At 43.3% G+C, this 23952-nt stretch overlaps 1 protein-coding gene across 3 annotated transcripts in view; it reads left to right on the forward strand.

The window, feature by feature from the left end:
• TNIK (TRAF2 and NCK interacting kinase) overlaps positions 1–23952 on the forward strand; it is a 368490-nt gene that overhangs the window by 286818 nt on the left and 57720 nt on the right. For 2 of the 3 annotated variants that reach the window (XM_079155118.1, XM_079155117.1), the window contains exons 13-15: positions 13876–13986; positions 14815–14901; positions 16077–16265. In XM_079155118.1, coding sequence (XP_079011244.1) covers positions 13876–13986; positions 14815–14901; positions 16077–16265 — 387 coding nt within the window. The remainder of the gene's footprint in view (positions 1–13875; positions 13987–14814; positions 14902–16076; positions 16266–23952) is intronic. The other variant, XM_079155119.1, reaches the window with a different exon arrangement.

The following is a 23952-nucleotide window of genomic DNA, read 5'->3' on the forward strand; positions in this document are numbered from 1 at the left end:
GCCTTGAACTTCTGATCCTCCTGCCTCCTCCTCCTCTTCCTTCCAAGTAGCCGGGATTACAGGGATGTGCCACCATGCCTGTGGTCTTTTACCCTGGGGTTAGGGATTTTTTTGAGCAAGAGTAAAGAAACTGTGCCCAGCAGGTAATCAGCTTTGAGCTGTGAAACCTCCTTTGTGGCTCTTCTTTTGTGGCATTTAATGGCGATGCTACCATGAGTACAGTCAGAACTCAGCTTGGTGAGGCCCAGGTGTCCAGAGGCACACCAAGATGTGGCTTGTATGGGGGAGTCTGCACACATGAGAACATGACCCTCTGCTCCATGTGACAAAGAGAATGAACCTTGCTTTTCACTAGAAACGGGAATGCTTGTGGACACAGGCATCAGCCATTATACCAGCTTCATCTTTCCATCCTTTATCCTGCCCTTGAGCTCAGTAGAGAAGAACGAGAAATACTTGACATTCAGATAGCTATACATTCTGAACCCCTAGTGATGACACTATATGCCACCCCTGTCCTGCTGGATGCCACCCATGACTGCCACCCCAGCCAGGGCAAGCATTTTCTGTGTCCTGAGCAGGAACTTGCGTCACGAGGGCACTTAGAAACAGTTAAAGTCCATGGTTCACCTTGAAAATTTAGCTTTCTTAGGGACTTTTGTAAGCATCCTGAGAGAGAGATTACAGGTTCCAAATAAAGACCACAGCCGCCCCTTTGGTGACACAGGACTTTGTAGGTTGTACCCTTCATATTTGGTGATCTCACAATTCACCACCTACTAGAGGATTTCTAAGGAGGCTCTGCATGTCCTTGGCTATTTATGGGTAACCATGTGGATCTGGCTAGGTTCATAATTAGTACTCGTATGTTCTTGGAAGGACAGTGACCATACAAATGAATGTAGTCACTTACCAGCTTTATGAAAAGCACATGACTTCTGGCCAATTAGAAAGTCTCATCCATACTCAGGTGTTGGCCAGTGATAAATTACAATTAATGGCTAAGTTCCAGGACCTGGTTCAACTCAGCTAAGGTGAACAAGTTCATTAGTAGTGAGAAAAGACACAGATAACCTCTTCGACTTCTACTCAGTTCAGTCCATTACTTAACCTAGATGACTACAACTTCTTTCATTATGTACTACAGAGTTAGTGTGTGAGACTGGGGCTCTGGTGACCAGCACAGTGGCACACACCTGTCATCCCAACTGCTCAGGAGGCAGAGGCAGGAGGATTGGAAGTTCAAGGCCAGCATGAGCAAATTCATGAGATCCTGTCTTAAAATAAACTATAAGAAGAACTGAGAATGTAGCTCAGTGGTGTAGCCCTTGCCTAGCATGTGTGAGGCCCCTGGGTTCAATCCCCAGTATTGGGGCTGGGGGTGGGGATGCTGAAGATATTACAGCTTCTACTCTGGTAATCTCAGACTAATCTTTAGCAGATTCATGGTGATTTTTTATGCTGCTTAAGAATGTTGAGCCAGGAGCAGTAGTGCATGCCTATAAACCTCGTGGCTCCAGAGACTGAAGCAGGTAGGCGGTTGACAAGTTCAAAGCGGAGCCCCTGGGTTCAATTCCTGGTACCGAAAAAAAAAAAAAAAAAAAAAGAATTTTGAAAGAATAGTGGTGTTTTTATATTTTGTTTCAACTTGCTGAGAGCATTCTGTACCTTCATTTTAGGGGGATATCTTGAAGTCACAGGAATGGACCAAATTGACCTGGGGAGTATCAGACTGCTTCACAATAAGTTTTATTTTTCAGAGAATTGAGTTGTTTTTCAAGCCATCAAGGTCTCTTCTGGTGCCCTTCAAAATCTTGATAACATTGTCCAGTTACAAAAGCAGCAGGTTTTAGCTAAAAACTACTCTGCTGTTTGGTTCCATCACCTGAAAAAACATTTAAAAGAAATACCACCAGTATTTTATTAGCCATTAACTGTGGAGCATGAATTTACAAAATAGTGCCTTGCAGCCTAAAAACGTGAATTCTAAATAAGCCTCTTAACTTTTTTACTGTGACAGGGGCTTTCAAGGACATTGGACTCATTTGTTTTTTTATAAGTATAAAGCGGAATTGAAACCTTTTTCCTATGCCTGCAGGCAATCATTCAGTAAATATTTAGTAAACCCTTCTGCTGTGCAGGCACTGTGCTGGACACTTGGAATACAGACGGCCCTCATGAAGACCAGATCAGCAAGGAAGATGGGCATTGTCAGCTAGTCCCAGAGTGGTCATTTATTGTCTTGATGGTAACTGCAGTGGCAGAGAAGGTTGGCCTGCTAAGAGAGCACACCACAGGGCCAAGAGCTGAGCCTCACTTGGAAGCCAGGTGGCCAGAGCTGAGCAGAGACGGAAAACCCAGGCACAGCCCTGCAGGCCAGGCCAACTCAGTTACTTTTTTTTTTTTTTTTTTTTTCTGGTACCAGTAATTGAACCCACATGTGCTTAATCACTGAACTCTAAACCCATCCCTTTTTTAAATACCTTTATTTTATTTATTTATTTTTTTTTGTGGTTCTGAGGATCAAACCCAGTGCCTCACACATGCTAGGCAAGTGCTCTGCACTGTGCCACAACCCCAGCCCTAAGCCCATTTATTATTTTTTTAATTTTTTTATTCTGAAACAGGGTCTTGCTAAGGCTTAATTAGTCTGGCTTTGAACTTGTGGGTCCTCCTCTCTCAGCTTTCTGAGCCCCTGGGATTACAGGCATGTGCCACCACACCTGACCCAACTCAGCTACTTTTGAATTTTATTTGAAAAATAGTGGGAAGCCATTCAATCAAGGGAATACAGTCACATCTCCCTGTGGAAAGTGAAATCGTGGCTGCTGCAAGGAAAGCACGTGGAAGGGAGCGAGAGTGGGTGGCAAGCTGAGTTAGTCCTGGGGAGGGTTGGTGCTCTGCAAGGCTGGTGGTAGAATGGGGATCGAGGCAGCTCTGGCCCATGGAACATGCAGGACATGGTGATTGATTAGACCTCAGATGAAAGAGAGCTAGCAGTGGCAAAAGGTTTCCCCATGTGGGACTGGGCCACATGAGTGGGAGGGGAAGGATAAGACCAGTTCAGAAGTAATGAGAATGAGATGCATATGAGCCCACCAGTGTGATGCTGAGGATGCAGTTGGAGATACAGTCACTAAAATGGGCTGTAGATGGAAAGCCATGGAGAGTATTGGTTGATGGTAATACAGGTATACAGTGAGAAGTGGACAGAATCTGGGTCTGAGCTCTGGGAACTCATAACAGAGGAAGAAAAGCCAGCAAAGAAAACTGAGAAGGAAGTGGAAGTCACACCAGAAGAGTTCAGTGCTGTAGAAGCAAAGGAAATTGAGGCTTCAAGCATGAGGGTGAAGTCAAAGGGGCCAGCTCTGCAGAATGCTGCACAAAGGCCAAGTAAGACAGCAGCGCCCTTTGGTTTCAGTGACAAAGAAGATATTTAAAATGTAGTTTCTATGTAGTGCTCTCTAGAAAATGCTGTCATTTCCTCTCTGTGGGAAGGGGAGCAGTCTCTCAGGCATTCAGAAGATCTGGTCTTGGGGTGAAAGTTGTCAGTTTGAACCTGAAGGCACTGTGGGCTACCAGCATGGCCTGACCTTCATCTTCGGTCCCCACTTCCTGTGCCAAGTTTGTTCCTACCACCAAAGCCAGCCTGAGGAATAGCCAGGAAAATGAAAAGAACTTCATCAACTGCCAAGAACTGGATGGATCCTTACTCTTACAGAATGTGTCTAATCCAGCCCAAATGTTGCTATGGACGTTTGGAGACCTTTGGTGGCTAGATGCTCATCTGTTTGTTGTCAGCTTTTGCTCATGTTCTTCAGCATTTGCTTTGCACTTAGGCTAACAGGATGGTCTCACAGAAGCCATCCACCTGGAGGCCAGACCCAGAAAAGCAACCAGGGTGAACAGGTTTTTGCTGAACCCAAGTAGTTTCTCCCAGATGCCCTTTGACAATTCTCCCCAGAATCAGTGGAGCCGAGGGAGCTACACATCTGTTGAAGAGTCACCATGCAGGACCTCATGTTGAAGCCCTAAAAGTCCTTGGACAGCAGGGCATGGATTAAAATTCTGTTGAGAAGACAGTAGGATTTTGGTTAAGAGCATCAACTCTAGACCCTAAGGCTGCCAAGGACCAGATCCCAGCTTTCTTCCTTAGATGTGTGATCCTGAACACATCTGTTCACATTCCTCAGTTTCCTCATTTATAAACCTGAGAATGACAATAACTTTTGCTTTATGGGACCCACAGGAAACATGGCTGAGGTCATTCATGGGAAGCCTTAGGACCTCAGCATACATACTGAAGATTAGTTGTTATTGCTACTGACACAGGTACTTTGACTAAAATCAAGAGGAATGAGTTTCCATAGTTTGAGTTCCTATATGTGCTGCAATGAAGATTTCTGGAATTCATTAAAACATGTGTACCAACAAGTAAGAATCTCTTCATATTTGGGGAAGAACTATGTTATAATAGTAAGAGGAATTCAGTTATGTCATTAAGAGAAAACAATATCTAGTAGTTTTTAAATGGCCAGCTGGTGGGTTAGTGCAGAGGTAAAGTTCATCAGCACCGCAGGCCAGGAGGCCAAGCTTAATCCTAGCTATGTGATCTTGGGAAAACCCCTTAACTTCACTGCCCTTCATCTTCCTTACATGTACGTACAGTACTGTGCAAACTATTTCTAGTTTGCAGGATCATTTTATTTTCTTTTTGAGGGGCAGGTAACTGGGGATTGAACCTAGAGGCACCTTACCACTGAGCTACATCCCCAGCCCTCTTTAGAGACAGGGTCTCACTGAGTTACTTAGGGCCTCACTAAGTTGCTGAGGCTGGCTTTGAATTCACAATCCTTCTGCCTCAGTCTCCTGAGCCCTTGGGGTTACAGGCGTGTGCTACCACACCGGCTGCAGGATAATTTTGAGAAGCAAATAAACCATATGCACAGAAACCTGGCACAATGCCAGACATAAGAAATGGATTGATATTGCTGGGTGAACATTTTTTTATTCTGGAAACAATAATCACAAAGCATTGTTAGTTTTTATCTTAATGATTCTCTGTGTAGGCAGCATTTGTCCATTCCTTGCTTTCCTTAATTCCCTAGTATATCTTCCCTGGTTACTGGAAAACCTGGGCTTTTCCATCTTCTTTTGAGGGACTGAGAGCAGCCCTTCCTTTATGTCTTACTGGTCTGTCTGTCTGCTGTTAGCTTTCCAACAGTCCTGGCCTTGCCTATGGGTGTACCTTGCTTAGCAGGGCCAACTGCCACCTTGGGAAGTCAGCTCTTCCCAGGGAAACCCAGAGAACTTTCCCCTGGAGAAACTCTGCCTCTTAATGGATGCTCTCACTAGTGCTTCTTGCCGTCATTCCAACATGTGTAATTATGATCCCATCATTGCCACCAAATGGCTACATGAAGTCTCCATCTCCTACCAGTATCTAAACAAGCCCCATTAGAAGCCACACCTGGCTGTGCTGTCTAAATGGTAAGTTTCAGGGGCATCAATGATACAGCCCCTGCAGAGTGACCCTTTTACCAGGTGGGCACAAGGCAGTCTGATTAGAGACTACCTGGGTTTACAATCCTGGTTCTGCCACTTAGAGCTTTTGACATTTTGGGCAAGGCATAACTTCTTCATGCCTCAGTTTGCCTGTTTATAAAATAGGCTAGTAATAACAGAGTTAATACATATGAAGCATTTAGAATATCACCTGGCACCTAGTAAATAACTAAATAAGTTTCAAGTAGAGTGTTGCATATGAAGGGAACAATCTTTGCTTCCCATTACCAGTGTGGTTGTTCCTATCCTACATCATCTCTTTCTAGGGCGGGAGTTCCCAATTGCAAGCAGTCTGAGCATGCTCAGTGGGCAGAGCAGGAAACAGGAAAATCAGTGTAGCTTTTCATCAGTGGTGCTTTTCCACCTGTTGGACACATGCTGAGGCCCTCAGCCAAAAGAAAGCACTGTTAGCAAGAATAATTCCATTTCAGAACCTGAGTGTTAATTCATTGGCACTGGTGAGAATCGGCCTTTATGCCACTTAATCATTAACTATAGGCATCCCAGTATGTCCTGTGAGCTGTGGCCAGCTGGTCAGAGGCAGCGGCCTTTTATTCCTAGATGTTATTAGCATCAACACAAAGCCCGGTGCCTTCCTTGCTGGGCTTTTGCTCTGTTATTTCAATAGCTGAACAGAAATTAGGAAACTGCTGGGAACCAGGCTGGCAAAGCGGAACCTCATTGTCTGGGACAGGGCCTACCCACGGCTTCTGACGGTCATCACAGTCACATGCATGTCTGAATCACACTCATGCTTCAGGAGGGCATGCAGTCTTCCCAGCAGATCCTGGCCGGGGTGGTGTGGGGGGGTGCTTTTTGTCCTCACTTACCTGCCCTGCAATAGGAGGTCTGCCTGGCCCTGGATCCTGTGATGGGAGAGGCTTCCTGCCAAACTGAGGAAGTTGGGATGAAATTCCTGTCCTATAGTTTAAAATGCTGCTAACATTTGAAGTCCTTGGGCCCAGACCTTTTCCTATGCTTTGAAGGAATGAGAAAGCACTTTATACTCAAGGGCATTTCAGACTGACCCCCTAGAGGTAGGCAGCTGCTGCCCTTTACCATCTCCAGGGTGCCTCCCGTGAAGGTAGGATGTGCCCACTGGACTAAGCACCACATGCCTGCCTTCGTTGCCCAGGGTCTTCATGGAGCCTCTTTTGTTACATCTAGTCTATGTTTCTGGTTATTCCACAGTTTTCTTTATTATCCCTAACCACAGAACTATAACAACAAAATAGTTTCATTCAAAGTAGTATTTCACATGACATTTAAATTGAATTGTTTTCATCTCAACTATTGTTTTCAGTGAGCAGTTTTATAGAATCATAGAGCCTATGAAACATAATGGACTTCAAAAGTGATCTCAACCAATTCTTCTCTGAAAGTAAGAATTCCTTTGACAGTTTTCTTCAAACAGGTTCGTTTAACCTGTTTGGCATATCTTGCCTTACACGTCCATGGACTTGATGTGGCACCTCCAATTTTTGAACAACTCTTCTAATACTAGAAAATGTATCTTGTTATTCATTGAAGTCCTTGTGATATCTCTGCATTGATGCCAATTATGCCAAATAAACTAAAATGCTTTCCACATCATTCTTTGAAATGTTTTAGGGTAATGATCACATTCTTCTTGAAGCATAACTAGTTTCTTTCTACATGTGATGTAATTCAGCATCTTCAGTATTATCTCAGGTATGCTGGAGTGGCCCTCTCTTTAATAAACTGACTTATAATATGCTTAATAACACTGAGTATGCTTCATAACTCTCAATCTGAGGCTCTACATTAGTCAGCTTTCTGTTGTTGTGGCAAAATACCTGAGAAAAACAACTTAAAGGAGGAAAGACTTATTTCAGTGTACGATTTTCGAATTTTCAATCCATGGTTATCTGACTCCACTATTATGAGTCTATAGTGAGGCAGAACATCATGGCAGGGAGCATATGGTGGAGCAAAGCTACTTACCTAATGATTGCCAGGAAGCAAAGAGAGAGAGAAAGAGAAGAAAAGGCTAAGGTCCTTCAAGGTCATGACCCTGGTGACCTACTTCTTCCAACTAGACCCTATCTCCTAAAGTTTCCACCACTTCCCAAAAGCTGGGGACCAAATCTTCAACACATGAGCCTGGAGGACATTCCAGACCCAAACTATAACAGGGGCTCATTTGAAGACTTCGGAATCATGCCAGAGGAATTTGAGGGTTTCGTCTGCACCTCACTTGTGTACTTTCCTGCAGAGTCATCAGTACCATGTATGACCGTCATGCCATTTTTTGTCCTTCTTTGTGATATCCAGGAAAACCCAAGTCGCTATTCTCCTTGGGGAAACAGAGGCTCAGAGATGCTAAAGAGCGTGTGACTAATCACGTGGACTAGCATCCGTAGAAAAGGCAGGGCGGAGTTCTTCATGAGGGCTGCCGAGGCTGGGGCTGCTCGCATCCTTCATCCTGTTTCTTCGTGCACAGAGACCAACTTGACAGCGCTTGGCCGTGGGCTGCCTGTGCATCAAAAGTTGCCCTGGGAGTGTAAAGAAAAGACTTCATTTAGGCAGCTAATTAAAATAGATGTAGAGAGAAAGGAATGACATGTATCTAGCCTGTCTAGTTTTCTTAGTGTTCTCTGATTGTTTCTGTGAAGAAAAGAGAGCGAACAGTGAAATCAGAGAGAGGGAAAATGGCAACTCGAAAAAGTGGAAAACAACCTTCACTTTGTGCAGATGCCTCCGCCTGCTCTTTGCAGATCCATGGGGGTGGCACAGCCAAAGCCAGGCACAGAGTACGTCTGGCTTTGCCCTTACCAACTGTGTAACCTGGGTAACATGCTGGCCTAAGTGTGCATGGTTCCCTTTTCTGTCAAAAGGAAGTGATAATCTGTCCCAAAGGACTGTGGTGGGAATTCAGCGTGTTGATAGGAATAAGGGCTTAGAACCCTGCTGGCATCACAGGGAGCTCTGCCTAACTGTTCTATTCTTATTGTCAATGATGATTACTATGATATTATTATTTTTATTTCATTTATTATGTTGCTGTGTAATGAATTCAGAGGTATCTGACTGGTTTATCATTCTCATGTCTTACCAAAAGAGATGACGTAGAATCCCAGTTTTAGTTGTAAGGAATCATGCCCTTGCCCTGCAGTGGGTGGTTTGCAATGGTCCTTCCAAAACTGAAACTTTAGCAACTGGTCAATGGACAGATGAAATGCCCAGAAGTTTGAATACCTCATGTCACGCATACAACTCCCGTGCAGCTTGTATGGACTCATCCTATTTAAAGTGAGGGGCATGTGTGATGTGCAGTCCATTCAAAAGAGCACACTGGGTGCTTTCATTCCTAGCACCTTTGAACAGAGCCCCTGTGTTCAGGGGATGGTTTGAGGTACTTCCCAAGGAGCCTGACTTGATGCTGCACAGATGGCTTTCCTGTCCTCTGGAGGCCAAGTCAGGTCTTCCACAATCACAGTAGGGTCCCTTTTCACCACTTCCAGGAGGTCACCCAGGCTGAAAAGCAAGAGGAGCTCCCAAAGGCAACCCAGAATTCTGAATTCTGCTTTGTCTCACTTCTCACTCTGAATTGCTAGTAGAATTTTTCTTCATGAGGTAGCACATCCTCGCTCAGACTCTTGGAATATACACAAGGTACTTGATCTGATCCCTCATGGAAAGTTTGGGTGGAGATGACTTATTCAAGGTCATACAACATTCACTCATTCACTCATTTATTAAACGTGTGTGTGTGTGTGTGTGTGTGTATATGTAGAGAGAGAGAGAGAGAGAGAGAGAGAGAGAGAGAGAGAAAGGAAGAGAAAACAAGATGAAAGCAGGAGCAGGAGGGGCTCCTGCATGACATGTCCAGCACAGTTGCTCGAGGTGGCCTCCAGTCCAACTCTGAAAGTCCTAGCATCCGAGAAAAGAGGCAAACTCAAGTAGCCAGGAGTTGTACTGTCCATCACAGAAGAACAAACCAGTTACTCAGGCCAGCTTTCTGGGGTCATTGAAAGCCTGCACCCTTGTCTAGGAATGGTGGGTTGGATTCTGCTGTGAATTCCTGGGGCAATACTCCTGCCATAAGCACAGTGCTTAGTCATATTCAGCTACTCCACTAACATTGTATGATGCAGTTTTATGGCACTACAGTTCATCAAAGTCACCACTCCAAGAACTAGAGCATCCTGGTGCAGATGCACACCTTTCTGCTGATCTAAAGTAATCCAAGAAGAGCATCACAAAAGGAGAGGAGGATCATTCCACAGCCTTGGTGATGAACATCCATGAAGACTATTTCTTACAACTAGGCCTTTAATAAGCATTCAGTACTTGGGGGTTGAGGCAAGATTCTCTGGCAAGAATTTAAAGGGCAGAAATTCTACAGGGTCAACTTGGGATACATGTTTTACCTTTGATGGTTCCCTGAGCAGGCAGACAGGATTAATATTTTCTCATTACAATTAACTAGCCAGTTCACTTGATAGTGCAGCCTGCAGCTTCCACCTATAGGTAGCCTAAGGGGAACATCCATGGGAGAAATCAGAATTTCCCCCCCAAAAAATCATTCTTGGGGGACACCAGCAGAAGACAACAGGTGCTAAAAGGTCCTGCTGACCTAATCCATAGAGGAAGGCAACAGCAATTTTAACCTGGAAAAATTACAAGATAGATGCTGTCAATCATTCCCCAAACAGGAAAACATAATTAAAAACTTATAAGAACCCACCAAATGGCTAATTTTAAGGAATATCCCTTTGACAATGCCTCCAAGAAGAGTTAGGTGAAAATATACTTCTAGGCCGTAGGGAATCTACCAAGCGTTTTAGAGAAGTTGACAGAAGGATCACTTTAAATATTATATATCATTAAATAATCAAACAGTACTGTTTGAGTCTGCCCTGTCCCATTCATTCCAGCTTAGACTCTTATTCCCTTATTTTATTTTCATATCTTTCTTTAAGATGACAAATAGGTACCATGCCAGTGCTAATTATAGGTGACTATCTTTTTAGAAAAATACTCTCAAGCCCTGTGTGTGCTCATCATAGAAGAATGTTCTGGCTGGTAAGGGCTAAGAAGGGCACAGAAGGGCAAGGACCTGGTCCCAAGTTCTGCAAGGCTGTTGTTCATCTAGGCTGCAGTCTTCAATATGGCAGACATCAGTGATGCCAGGCCCTGAGTGAGAAATCATGGGAGATGAAACCTGGAATGGGAATAGCTTTCCACCTAGATTGCCAGGTTGGTAATGATGTGATATCAACTGTAAGAATTGATTGGATGGAAAGTACCACAGAGAAATGTAAGGGGATACTCTTGTCCTCTTGGGCACCAAGTTTCTTAACTCTGTTCAGTTCAACAAACCTTTATGTGTAGCTTTTTGCCAAACCCTGTGTGAGAGGTGGAAGGTAAAGAATGTATCAAGCAAGGGTCTTGTCTTCAAAGAGCTGTTTCTAACAAGAGTCGTCAGAGTTGTGTAACGACACCTGCTTGAGGCCTTGGTCTTTCTTTCACATGTTTTCATATGTCCCCTCAAAATCCCCATGCCCAGGAGGAGAGAGAGAGCAACATCTTTCCAGGAAATACACTGACGTTGAGACACAGCAGCTGGAAATTGGCAGGGTGCCCTTAGAAAGTGGAGGAAGTAATTTATTTTTCCAGCTTCACCACAGGAATTGAAGCCCTGGCAGATGCCTCCATGTGGCAAAAGTGGCTGATCTGAGTGAGATCATTCTTAATTATTAGTCACTTTTGAGTGTCTTCCTCCAAAACTGTGGAGTACTTGGGAAGCCAGACCCTTTTGCATTGCAATCAGTACTGTATACACCTTGCCCAGGGACCTGAATGGCATGTAATTATAAAACAGTATTGATTCCTGGCAGAAGGGTTGAAAATGAACAAATCCTTCACATAAAATTCAGCTAAATCTTCAAAGGCTTAGTTTTTTGTTTTGTTTTTTTTTCCCCCTCAAGAAAGAGACCAATGGTAGGAATTAAAAAAAAAAAAAAAAAAAAAAAAAAAAAATGTTAGCTAAATTAGGGCGATTTCCTGCCAGGAGCCAGATCTGTACACATAATTATTTTATTCTCTGTGCTGGCACTGATTCACTTCGGTTGAGTGTTGGAAACGTCTCTGTTTTGGGTCTGTAATCCAAATTATTCAGTCGGTTCCTATGATGATGTTTCTCCTCATGTCCTCCTGTGTTGTTTTTCTGTAAAACAAATAATTGCTTGTCTGGGACTGATGCGTCCTTGCTTTTCCTGTTCTTCTCTGTCGGACTATCTAGTATGCCCCTTGGCCAGGAGCTCCACCCTCTCAAACACCCATCATCACCAAATTCTGCCCATTTTATTTTGGCTTGTTTCTGGTTTCTGCTTCTCCCTTGGCATCCACTGCAGTTCTGTTCGAGTGACTGAAATCTGGAGAGATTTCAAGCCTTCCTTCCTTTTGCCTGAATTTCCAAAGGCAGTCTTTGTGAACAGGGACCTTTGTGAACAGCCGACCTTTGCTACATCCTCTGTGCCCCATCATCTCCTACCTCACCCAGAGAAAGTCCTCATACTGCCTTTCAACTTCCAACCTGGTCCCTTCCCATGCCTCTTGGGGCCCTTTTGAAAATGCAAGTCTGATCATGTCATTTGGCTGCAGGAAGCGCTCCTTTCAGTGGCTCCCTATTACCTATAATCTAAGATGGACAACTGCTTGTCAATCTGGAGATGATAGATGTTGAGACTGACACGACACAGCTTATCTCCCAAGACTGAGAGGTTCCTGGAAGACGGTAGATAGGGACTGCAGGGAGTTACAGTGGGAATGTTGCTTTGGGGGCTTCTTGGCATTTTGAGCATCTGTGGTTGGTTTAGCTGGGGCTGCCACAGTGAGCTTTTGTACAAAGGCCCTCTCCCTGGTTGTGCAGAGCTGGCTTGTCAGTGATAGGTTACGTCCGATCCATTCTGTCCCAGGAACCTTGTGCCTCCTTGGGAGCCATGCAGTGAAATGTACTTGGGAATCTCACAAGGGAGTGGGCTCCCTGGTCTGTTCCTTCTGAACCTTGTATTTAAAGAACAAATCCCAGTGCCAGTACAGGGATCTAACCCAGAAGGCCTGCAACATTTCTCAGATGGTGCTGAGGACAAGCTGTATGGGAAAATACTTGGTATTGTGTGACCTCCTATGCATTACAGCATTTTTGGCATTTCTGACCCCTCATGCTAAATGCCAATCATGTTCCTCAGTCATGAAACAGGAAAAAAACAGGAAAAACAATAGGAAAAAAAACCCTCACAGTTCCATGTGTCCAGAGATGGGTAATGGGCAGTACTACCCCCATTTGAGAACCATCAACTTTATGACCACTTGGCTTCATTTGCATTTCTCCTAAAATGTTCTCTTTTCTGAGAAAATACTTATTGGCCAGAAATTTCTGTCACTCCTCGTTTACCTTCATCTGATACAATGATAAGAGTGTAGATGATGGTGATACATTGCTGACTTTGAAATCAAGCTTCACTATTTGTTCATGACCTTGAACAATTACTTAATCACCCTGTGCCTCAGTTTTCCCCTATAAAATGGAGATAATAATATAATCTTTACCTCCGAAGACCTGTGAAGATCAAATAAAGTATGTAAGGTGCTTTTCACACTGTCCAGTGTCAGGGCTTGGCAGTTTGAGGTAGCAACTATATGATCAAGATAATTTCCCTAAGCAAAAGGGTCTTACCAGGCAGAAGTAGAAGTTGACACTTACAAAGGAGTAATTCTGAAAACAGAGGCAGCTGGGTATACGAGAAAGCGTTGTGGCCTGGGTGGGAGTTAGTAAGTTCTGTTCACCCTCAGCCACTAGATACTGTTACTAGTTACTAGTTACTGTATAGCCTTGAATGTGCCCTTCACTCCTCTGGTTCTTACATTCTCTTAAGAAGTATTTGTGTTTCGTGGTGTCAAAAAGATCCAATGACAGCACTGTGGAAAATCCTGTAAATAATCTGATGATGTGTAATAAGCAGCCTATCAAGCACTGGCCTTTCCTTGCCCTGATTTGAAAACCCCACCCACCCCTGGGAAAGCACATACAGGTTCTCCCTGGTAAGTGTCCTCTTACAACTTCCCATACAACTTGTCCTCTTACATGGTAAATGGCAGGTGTTGTGCATGTCCCCTCCCTGTCCTGTGCCCCCAGCAGCCCAGTACACACAAAGCCTCAGAGCAGTTCGGCCTCTCTCCTTAGGTGCTCAGGTCCACGTCCAGCAGGTTTCTTACAGCACAGCCCCTGCCCCTCCAATCTGTGTCCCCTGCCATCATGGTTATCTGCTTGTGGCCCCGCAGCAACAAAGGCGAGAGAAGGAACTGCGGAAGCAGCAGGAGAGGGAGCAGCGCCGGCACTATGAGGAGCAGATGCGCCGGGAGGAAGAGAGGAGGCGGGCGGAGCACGAGCAGGTAGGGCGCAGCTGGATGGGAGCCCCCCACGTGGCCCCCGTGTGACCATCACGTGTCTGCCGCGTAGGTCACTTTCTCCTGGATGGCTCAGTTAAGGTTTTGATTCTTTCTCCAGCAAGTTCTCACCTATTCAAAAAGTCAGAAGCACAGCCTTGGCAATGGCCATTCGTTCAACCTTGCTTCCTACCCGGGCCAGAATCCCCTGACTTGCCTGGGTCTGCAGACCCAAAGCCCTGGGACCTGATGGGAAGGTGTAGCACTGAAGCACAAACAAACCCAGCCCTACTCTTCAGTGCTTCAGAAGAGCTTTTCTGAAATCCTTCACGCTCCCTGGGCTCTGGGACTTTGCATCATTGATACAGGCCCCTCTCTTTGCTAGAACATATTCTGACAGCAAGTGGCCCTACAGGATGGTTCCATTGCAAAGACAGAGCACAGTGGCATTTCACAATTGTTTTATACCTGCTGCCTGCACAGGAGCCTCGGAACTTTATAGCATTGTTAATTTGGGTAGTCCATAAAGAGGAACCTGGAATGGAACGCTTTTTAAATGTAGTTGTAGGTTTAGTAAAACCAAGTAGTAATGGTAAAATGCTGAGCCGTCTCAGTCAGCTGTTGCAGGCAGAGGGCTGGTGCTTCTGACTACGTTGAAAGGCTTTGGCTTTGGTGTGGCAAATTCTTCCTGTTTTATAAGGGTGTTGGGTATTGTTTTCCCTTCCTTCCTTCTGCACTTTCCTTGGCAGCTCTTGTCACCTTTGAAATTACTGGTTCTTTTTCTCTCCCTTTCTCATTCTGTTCCTCCGAATTCTCTGCTGCCTACCGCTCCAGGAATACATCAGGCGACAGTTAGAGGAGGAGCAAAGACAGTTAGAGATCTTGCAGCAGCAGCTACTGCATGAACAAGCTCTACTTCTGGTAATGGGAAAGCCACCAGCCAGCTGTCCTGCTATGTGTCCATCCTGTGTGTGTGTGTGTCCAGTTCAAAAGAAGTACTGGGTGTGGCGGTGCATGCCTGTTATCCTAGCTCCTCTGGAAGCCGAGGCAGGAGGATTGCAAGTTAGAGGCCAGCATCAGCAACTTAGCAGGACAGTCTCAAAATTAAAAAGGGCTGGGGGTATAGCTCAGTGGCAAAGCACCCCAGTATCACATCAAAAAAGGGAGGGGGGCAGTTCTTCAAGCCTTGGAGACTTAAAAATCTCCAAGAGTATTTCTTGACCCAACTTGCCAAACCCTAATACATTTAATACAATTGTTATGCATTCTTTATTAACTCCATCTATTTGTGAAACTAACATGAATCCAGCCTTATTATAAGTTCAGACTGCTTTTGAGACCCACTGTGTTTATTGCACAGTAATTTTTGAGGCCATTTGCACCATGCTGGAATACAATCACAGCAAAATGCACCTTTTCCATAAGAACCCATTCTGCTCTGCAGTCATATTTCATTTGCAGACTATTAGTTTTAACCTTATGATGGGAACATTTTGTGTTCCCTGCTTATGCAGCGTCCACTTGAAGTACTTTTTTTTTTTTTTTTTTTTTTTCATTATTGCATTGCTCTCCAAATGGGCTGTTTGGTGTATTTTTTTTAACTGACCTGATATTTCCGATATTTTTTAGCCTGTACTTAAGCTTGCTAATGACTCTTGTTGGTCCAAGTTTTATTTAACTAAAGATGATTTAGGTTTATTTAGTTCTATACTTAACTATGCATGTTTGAGTGACTTAATTACTAAACTAGGAAGTGGTTGGCTCCTTCTGAGGGTTGTGTGCTGACCATCCAAATGTCTTTGTTATTGCCATTTTCTCGGTTGCAATTCATCAGGGACAAGTCACTTTGCATGTGATGGTGGTAATTGCCATTAAAGCAACAGTCTTTTCATTAAATGACACTTTCTTGTGTGGATACTAACACAAAACTGGAGTTTATTTCTGTGCACACCCTGACATCTTCCTGTAGTTCTATTGGAGTGTAAGGTCCTTTGTTGCTTAGATTTTTCCCTCATTGCATGCTTCGTCACTACTGCCCAGTGGTTTTCCTGTGATGATTTGGCCTTTTCTTTGCTCATCTTTTCTGGTCTGTGCAGGAGTATAAGCGCAAACAATTGGAAGAACAGAGACAAGCAGAAAGGCTGCAGAGACAGCTAAAGCAAGAGAGAGACTACTTGGTTTCCCTTCAGCATCAGCGTCAGGAGCAGAGACCTATAGAGAAGAAGCCACTGTATCACTACAAGGAAGGGATGAGCCCCAGTGAGAAGCCAGCGTGGGCCAAGGAGGTAAGTAAGCAAGGGTGGCCATGCTCTGTCAGCCAGGCTTTCCCCAGGCATGAGTGCATCCCTTACAAGTGGAGAATCCACTCCACGCCACGTAGTTGGAAGGCAGTTCATGGTATGACACAACTTTTGCCACTGGAAGAACCACAACAGTATTTCGGTAGAGAAATGGCCAGGCACCTTACTCTGCTGTTTTGTGTGTGTGTCTCTGTGGTCGTAGTGGGGTTTTGTAGGCAAAACAGGAAGTAGAAAAATCCTTTTCCTTATATGTGTCCTGCTGAAGTTGTGGCAGAAGTGTTTTTTAATAACTTCTCCTTGGAAGAATGGGATTAGGTCTTGGGGGCAGACTCATTTCCTGTCTGTACCTGGAGCCTGGACAATGTATGAGTGTTGTCACTAACATTACCTTGTTCATTGTGCAGCAGCAGGCATACAAAGGACCTCAGTAGTGACCAGAGCTCACGCATAGTTATCCAGTAGTTCCAAAGTAATGGTCCTGCGTTTATTCCCCAACTAGACTACGGGAGGGTTTTTGGAACTTGGCTCTGTGATGAGCTAGTTTAAAAATCTAATAAAAAACTATTTGAATCAGAGAGGGGAAAAAAAAGCATGATAACCAAATGGGTAAAGGAAATAAACAAAATAGTAGCTCCAGCCAAGATCAGCTACCCCTCCAGGGAGTCACTGTGACTGCTCCTGAACATGACAACCTGGTTTTCAGTTGTCATTATTTGTGGCACCTAGTGACTTCCTTTATTTTTTTGCAAGTATAGCTTGTCACTTAAAAGGCTGTTTTGGGTTACTTTGTATTTTTATCTAACTTCTTTAGATATTTATAACTAGAGGGCTTTTTTTTTTCAAGTTATCTAGTCAACAGTATTATCAGAACTAGATTTCTTACATAAGATTCTGTTTTTATGAAGGCATTTCTTTTTGTTTTTCTAACCCATTTTACCTATATTTAGAAAATGCTGAAATGATGTACTGAAATGATATGTTAATTATAGTGGTTAATGGAAAGTAGAAATTTTTTTAAAAACTAAATTTTTCTTTAAACTTTATTCATGATTCTATATATTATTAAAATTCTTTATGATGATCATGCACTATTACAATGAAAATAACTTTTATCTTTAAAAACTTTAAAAAAAATTAAGTCCATAGAGAAGATTGTTTTGATGAGGGGAAGAACATTTTTCATCACTTTTCTTTACAGTTTGTAAACATGATCCATATTTACCTCTGTCTGTAACAGCTACTATTTCTCTTAGATCAGTAATTCAATTTTGTAATCCTGCTCCCAGGTACAGCAGCGACCCCTTAATAATCCGCCTGTTCTTCCAGCTAAGCACAATCACTATGCTGCTAGACAGCAGCTGATGTGCTTCCTGTCTGGCAGATGTGTGCCATCTTCTTCCAGTGCCAAACCATTTTCTAGCCATGCCAAGTCAAAAGCCCCAGCTAGACCAGACTCACAAAGCCTGACTGTGACAGGTATTCAGAAAGCTGAAAAACTGGCCTCCACAAAGTTAATGCCAGTAGCACCCACAGGAATTCACGATTCCAGATCAAGACTCCTGTTGGAGCATCACTCATGGAAGAAAGATGGATCAGCAGCTTGCCCTATTAGACGTGGTTTGGAAGAACAACCGAAACCTCAGGAAACCTCAAGGACTGTAGTGAGATGGTCAAAGCAATCTCGGTCCCAAGGATGTAGCCCAACTCAAGATTTAGAATCTAAGGTCACCTGCGTGTCCTCTCCCAACATCTCCAATGTGACAAGTCCCCAGCTGCCCATTAGGACACTTAAGAAAGGCCTTAGATGCTCACATGGACCTCAGGGCAGGAGGGGCATGAACTCGTGTGTCTTTTCTAGCACCTCTGCTCTTCTAAGAAGTGCTGCATCACTAAATGACCTCTCCTTGACACATGACCACCAGGCCTTCAGTGTTCCCAGCCCCAGGCATGACTTTAGAAAAGAGACGCCTGCAGATTGCATCCGAGAGGACTGTGATTCCTTGCGAAGCATCCCAGAATTCCTTCGTTCCCCTGGGCAGCTCCCTCACACACAAATGCACCAGAAAAGATGGAACAGTGTGGAGCAGCTACCACTTCCTCCCTTTGGCTTCTACCCAGCCTGTTCTGATTTGAACTTGTCCACTTTGGCTTCATTGTTTTCTGGGTGCTATTTGTCCTCATCATTAAGCCTTCTGGCCTCTCCTCTCTATTCGGAACGAGTTGGCAGTTCCCAAGCTTTCAGAAGCCCTGCCATCTCTGGGGGCAAGTTCCTGCAGATGTCATCGAGGCCATTTTCTAGGCCTCCTAATTTCCCTATGCTTCCTGGCCAGGCTCCTAACAGAAAAAGAAACCTCACTGCTGGGCGTGTGAACAGCATGGCTGTGTCATCAAGCACTCCCGATGTGAGGGTTGTTGGCCACCCCAAGTCTGGGCCACCTCCGGTGGGTGACATCTTCCAAGGCCTCTGGCTTCCCAGCCCCTGGTGTTCCTCCTTTGGGCTTCATGCACTTCCAGACACATGTGGGGAATCCTTTGGGAATTTCACATTTAGCCCTCTCCTCCTGGGTGAGGTTAACATACTCCAGCTTCCAACTAACCCTGTGTCATCAAACTGTTCCCAAGTCTTAGAGTGGGTGATTGTATTTTAGAAGAAATAAAATTATTTAGATGGCAAAAGAAGTGACAGTGCTAAATTTGGGACTGAAGCAACTGGTATACAAATCAGAGCAAATAATTGCCTGCCTTAGTTTGATTCATCATTTTTTAACACCCACTTCTTAAATTGGGAATAAAATGAATGTGAGGATCCTTATCTTCTTGATCTTTTAGTGCTTCTCATCAGCCTTGTACATACTTTTCTTCTAAAGCATTCTTTTCAGATCTCATTTCTTGTACTAGGGAAGAGAGTGGGGCTCAAAGTAGCCAATCAATCACGTGTTTCAAGACTTAAAATATGAACAGTATTTATAGCTTATTAGTGTCCTAACTATGGCCTGATAAGAAAACTGGGTTAAACTCTCTGGAGGGCTGGGTCTGATGGTGCATACCTGTTAATCCCAGTGGCTCTGGAAGCTGAGGCAGGAGGATCTCAAGTTCAAAGCCAGCCTCAGCAACAGGGAGGCACTAAGCAACTCAGTGAGGCCCTGACTCTAAATAAAATACAGTTAGGGCTGGGGATGTGGCTCAGTGGCCGAGTTTCCATGAGTTCAATTCCTAGTACCACCCCCACCCCCACCAAAAAAAAAAAAAAAAACTCTGGAGGTAAAGAGAATTTTTCAAATGCATCTGCTGCCAGGATATAAATTTGAAGATGTCCTCAGCAGTGAAGAGCAGGCAGCTGTGCCCACACCACATGGGGTGAGATGGGGTCTGGATATTTTTGGCTCACATGCCTAGGAAGACACCACCCAGCCATCTTCTCTAATCATCTCCAGCATGTTCCCTACCTGGTTGGATATTTTTTCCATTTTTGATTATCCTTCCATCCATTTTCTTCCTCATTCCAGAGCAACGATTTTTCTTGGGCATTGTAATTTTGAAATGCTCCCTCCTCTTTGCCTTTGTCTCTTCATTTTGTAAAAGGAAAGGTGATCATTGCAATTCTCACTGTCTTTCCCTGTTCTTACTGGATACAGTCAGAACAAATGAAGGTGCTTGATCATTTACAAATCTTGCTGAGCTCTTCCCTCCCTCCTTTTCCTGAGTATTCCATCTGTCCTGAATGTCCCATTGGCTTTGATTTTCAGATTTCAGCCAGAAAGGAAGTTGTCTCTGCATTAAAAGAATGGGGGTAGTCATGTCCCACCCCTTACCGCCCACTTTCAAATTCTCTACTATTTCTGGATTGGGATGAAAGTCAGATTTGGTCTCTGAAAACAGAAGTATGATGTTTTGTTGAACTGCAGGAGCATTTGAAGGTCTTTTTTTTTTTTTTTTTTTTTTTTTTCTCATTTTTTGGATGATAGGGATTCCTTTTTTTTTCCTTCTGTACCTTAAAATGGCATGTGATTTTCTGGGTCTGTGGTAGTAACTCTGCAGCACCCCCATCCCCAAATACTTAAAAAACATTTGCCCTCACACCCAGCAGTGACAGAACATTCTGTTTATATAGTGTTGCACGAGATTGCATTTTAATTTTTTTTAACACTCCATCATGTTCTCTCTCTACGATGCATGTCAATCATCTGGCTATAGTTTTATTTGGCAAACAATGATCTGATCAGGGCCAAGATATCTTTTTATTTCCCATCAGCCCATTGGACTTTGAAATCCCTATATATAAAAATTTCTACACTTGGATTTCTCTGCTCTATAATGATTGTTTTTTTTTTCCCCTTTTTATATGAGTTACTTTATATATGAGGTTGCCAAATTACCAGTTTACCTCTGCTTTTATTGCTCCTCAGTTTTTTCTTATGTTTCTTAAGAGTTAACATAAAAGAAACCTGGATATAAGTAGTAAGGAGCATGTTTGAGTTCAAGTTCTATTTCCTGGTGGTGTGGCCTGGGTAAGGCTTGGGGCCTTCCTTATATGCACTTCCTCAGCCCCTCCAGCCTCAGTTAGAAGGATCAGGGCAATCAGTGTGTCTATTGTCACTGAAACAGTGGTACAAAGGCAAATTAAGTATGGATTCACACTTCACTTTCAAGGCCACCAGGGAATGTTTTGTCTTTGTGTTTTCTGATTTGGATTTCACATGACTGGTTCACATGCATCTCCATCACCTCACTCACCTCTCCCCAGTAATAGATAAGCAGATTTTGTTTCCCCTCTTACTTTGCTAAAGACTCGCATCACCACTTTTAAGTTATGTGCTCCATTCACATGGGATCTATACTTTTTCCTGAAATATTTGTTATAAGTGGATCTTGGAAAAGTAGTTCTGGCCCTTATCTTCAGACAAGATTGCATTTTGAACATTCCATAGGAATGAGAGTTTCCCCTGTGATCAGATGTGCCCTGGAAAAGGGGGGACCGGTCTTGCCCAGTAAATGTCTGCCCCACGGTTTTGCTAAAGAACCATATGATTCAGCCCTTTATGTACTGGTGAACACATGGTCAAAGTATCTAATGAGCACTTAGAAGTTAGTTATTGACTTTTTTTCTCTTTCTCCAGCATTGCCAGTAAAACAGAAAACAAATTATTTTGTTCAGTAAGGGAAATGAAAAAAGGAATTCTCATACAGTCATGTTGAGTTCAACAATTAAGTAAAGCCTTCTAAGGCCCGTGTAGATCCAGTGAGCCCAACATCATATAAATTATTATTAAAATGCACCCATATGACATAAATGTATTTAGTTGTCTGCATGTTTGAAACTATTTCTATAATTTTGTTTCAAAAATCTCAACAGATACTCATTATTGTGAAGTGAAACATTATAATCTACAGACTGTTTTCAAACATACAAGCCAGTTTGACAATTGACATTGATAGAATGTTTCTCTCTACATGTTTAAACATTTTTATTTATTTTGAAATTGTTTTATGACTCTTGGAATCAACAAATTTACTTCTAGCTGGACATGGTAGCACACGCCTGTAATCCCAGTGGCTCTGGAGGCTGAGGCAGGAGGATTGCACGTTCAAAGCCAGCCTCAGCACCTTATCGAGGCCCTAAGCAATTCAGTGAGACCCTGTCTCTAACTAAAATACAAAAATTTTTTTAAAAATTTTAAAAAGGGCTGGGGATGTAGCTCAGTGGTTAAGTGCCCTTGGGTTCAATCCCTAGTACCCACCCCCCCAAAAAATTACTTTTAGATCTTCTGTATTTGTGTAGCCTTTCTGTATCTCATAGGTCTTGTCTGGCACCCCTATAGTCCCCAGTGGACAACTCAGCCCTGCCCGGAGCAGAATTTTCTTTCTTTCGTTTTTTCTTCCTCTCTATAAGGCTGTAGTAAATAGTATTTTTGCAGAGGTAATCCAGGCCTCTTTAAAGTTATTTTAGTTTACATGGTAAAGTGATTGTTTTAATTAAAAAAAAATTGCTTTGATAGTGAAATTTGATCAATCTCTGCTAATCTTGTGCTCTGTGTTCACTGATAATCCCATTAACTAGAAACCTTTGGAACAGGTTTTTTGTTGTGATGGTCCGGCACCTAGACACTATCAGATTCACTAGAAATCCATTTCTGGGTGGTGTCCTGATATTCTGTCTTGGCAGCAAGAGTTGGGAGCAGATGCTCTGCTACTAGAATTTTTGGAGTATCCTCAGGCAGATTGAAACATATCTTGATTGTGCCCCAGTTTTTAATCACATATAGGCTTATTCTGGGCCTTGGAGACCCTATTCTTTTTTGTCTCCCTCACATATCTATCCCCTATTCAATTAGTAGACATTCGTTGTCATAAATCAGGGGACAGTCCTTTTTGCCTGGTCTCAATATATTCAGAAGGGCCATCTTCTAAACACACTATCCAGCTTTCCCTCCAAAGCACCACTTCCAGCATTTGTTTGGGTATCTTTGCTCCAATTCTTCAGGTGATTGTTTGGTGCAAAGCCCTGGGCAACATTGCCTTCCCAAACACCTTAAGATAAGATTTCTTACCGTATAATGTGTAGCCAGATGCCTCACTGTTAACAGCCTTCTCACACAGATTTTTCAAATTTCTTTGGACAAACTCAAATCCAGGAAATTTCAGCACATTGGACCCATCCTGAAATAATTTTCAAAGTGTGACAATTGGTTACTTAGACCATGTATTCTAGAATGCTATGCCTGATATGTATTAATGGTAGAATTTAGTAAACTGTGAGAGAAAGCATAGGAAATTCTACTAGGAGTGCATTAGGAACATTTGCACACAAGGAATCAAATCCATTAACTGCCTGTGAAAATCAGCACCCCGCTTTCTGCCCTGTTTGTTTTCTGCTGCAACCTTAGACCCCCAGGTGGCCTGTGGACCTATTATTAGCAGAAATGCTTGTTTTACAGAAACCTTTTTGCTGTCATTGGTCAAAAGAATTCATCTCAAAACTGACTTCTTTGCTCAAGATAGAGTCTTGGAGGCAGACTTTTCTACTATTGCTTTTAAAGTGTTGCCTCTTAATGTGTATTTAAAACAAAGTGTATTTTATAGTTAAAAATAATAATAATTACAAGTACCCCTCACTCTGAATACGTGTGGTTCCTGAATTTTGGATAACAGGTGGCTGAAGTACAGACAGCCAGGTGTTCATCTGACATGTGTCTAAAACTCTCCAGTTCCTGAGCTCAGACATGAATGGTTTATATAGCAGAAGGTCAGATGTTAAAGGAAACTTGTCTCTGTCATTTATCTAATAACAATATTCCCTGGAAATAGGAAAATGACTGATATTTGACCATTCCAGTGGTCTAGAAATATTCACCTTCTTTTCTAAGTGTCTGGCATTTGGAAAGCAGTGCATGGCACACCTTGGTCGCAGTTTATCTATTGCTGTCCTTGTGGGATTCTTTCCTCTTTATGGTCTTGTCTCAGTGTTGCTTTATTCTTCTGCTTGAAGCAATCGTCAAATAATGATTGCTGATATAATATCAGTATGCACGCATACACAAGTATACCTGTTCTGGTTTATATTCCTGGCTTTTTGCAGCAATTCTTATTTGGTATGTGGTGAGTTTGTGGAACATGGAATCTCAAAACCAAAGTCCACCTGATACAACTGTATGTACCCTGCACAGCCATGGTG

Source organism: Sciurus vulgaris, assembly GCF_902686455.1.
Source record: "Sciurus vulgaris genome assembly, chromosome: 10".
Lineage (NCBI taxonomy): Eukaryota > Metazoa > Chordata > Mammalia > Rodentia > Sciuridae > Sciurus > Sciurus vulgaris.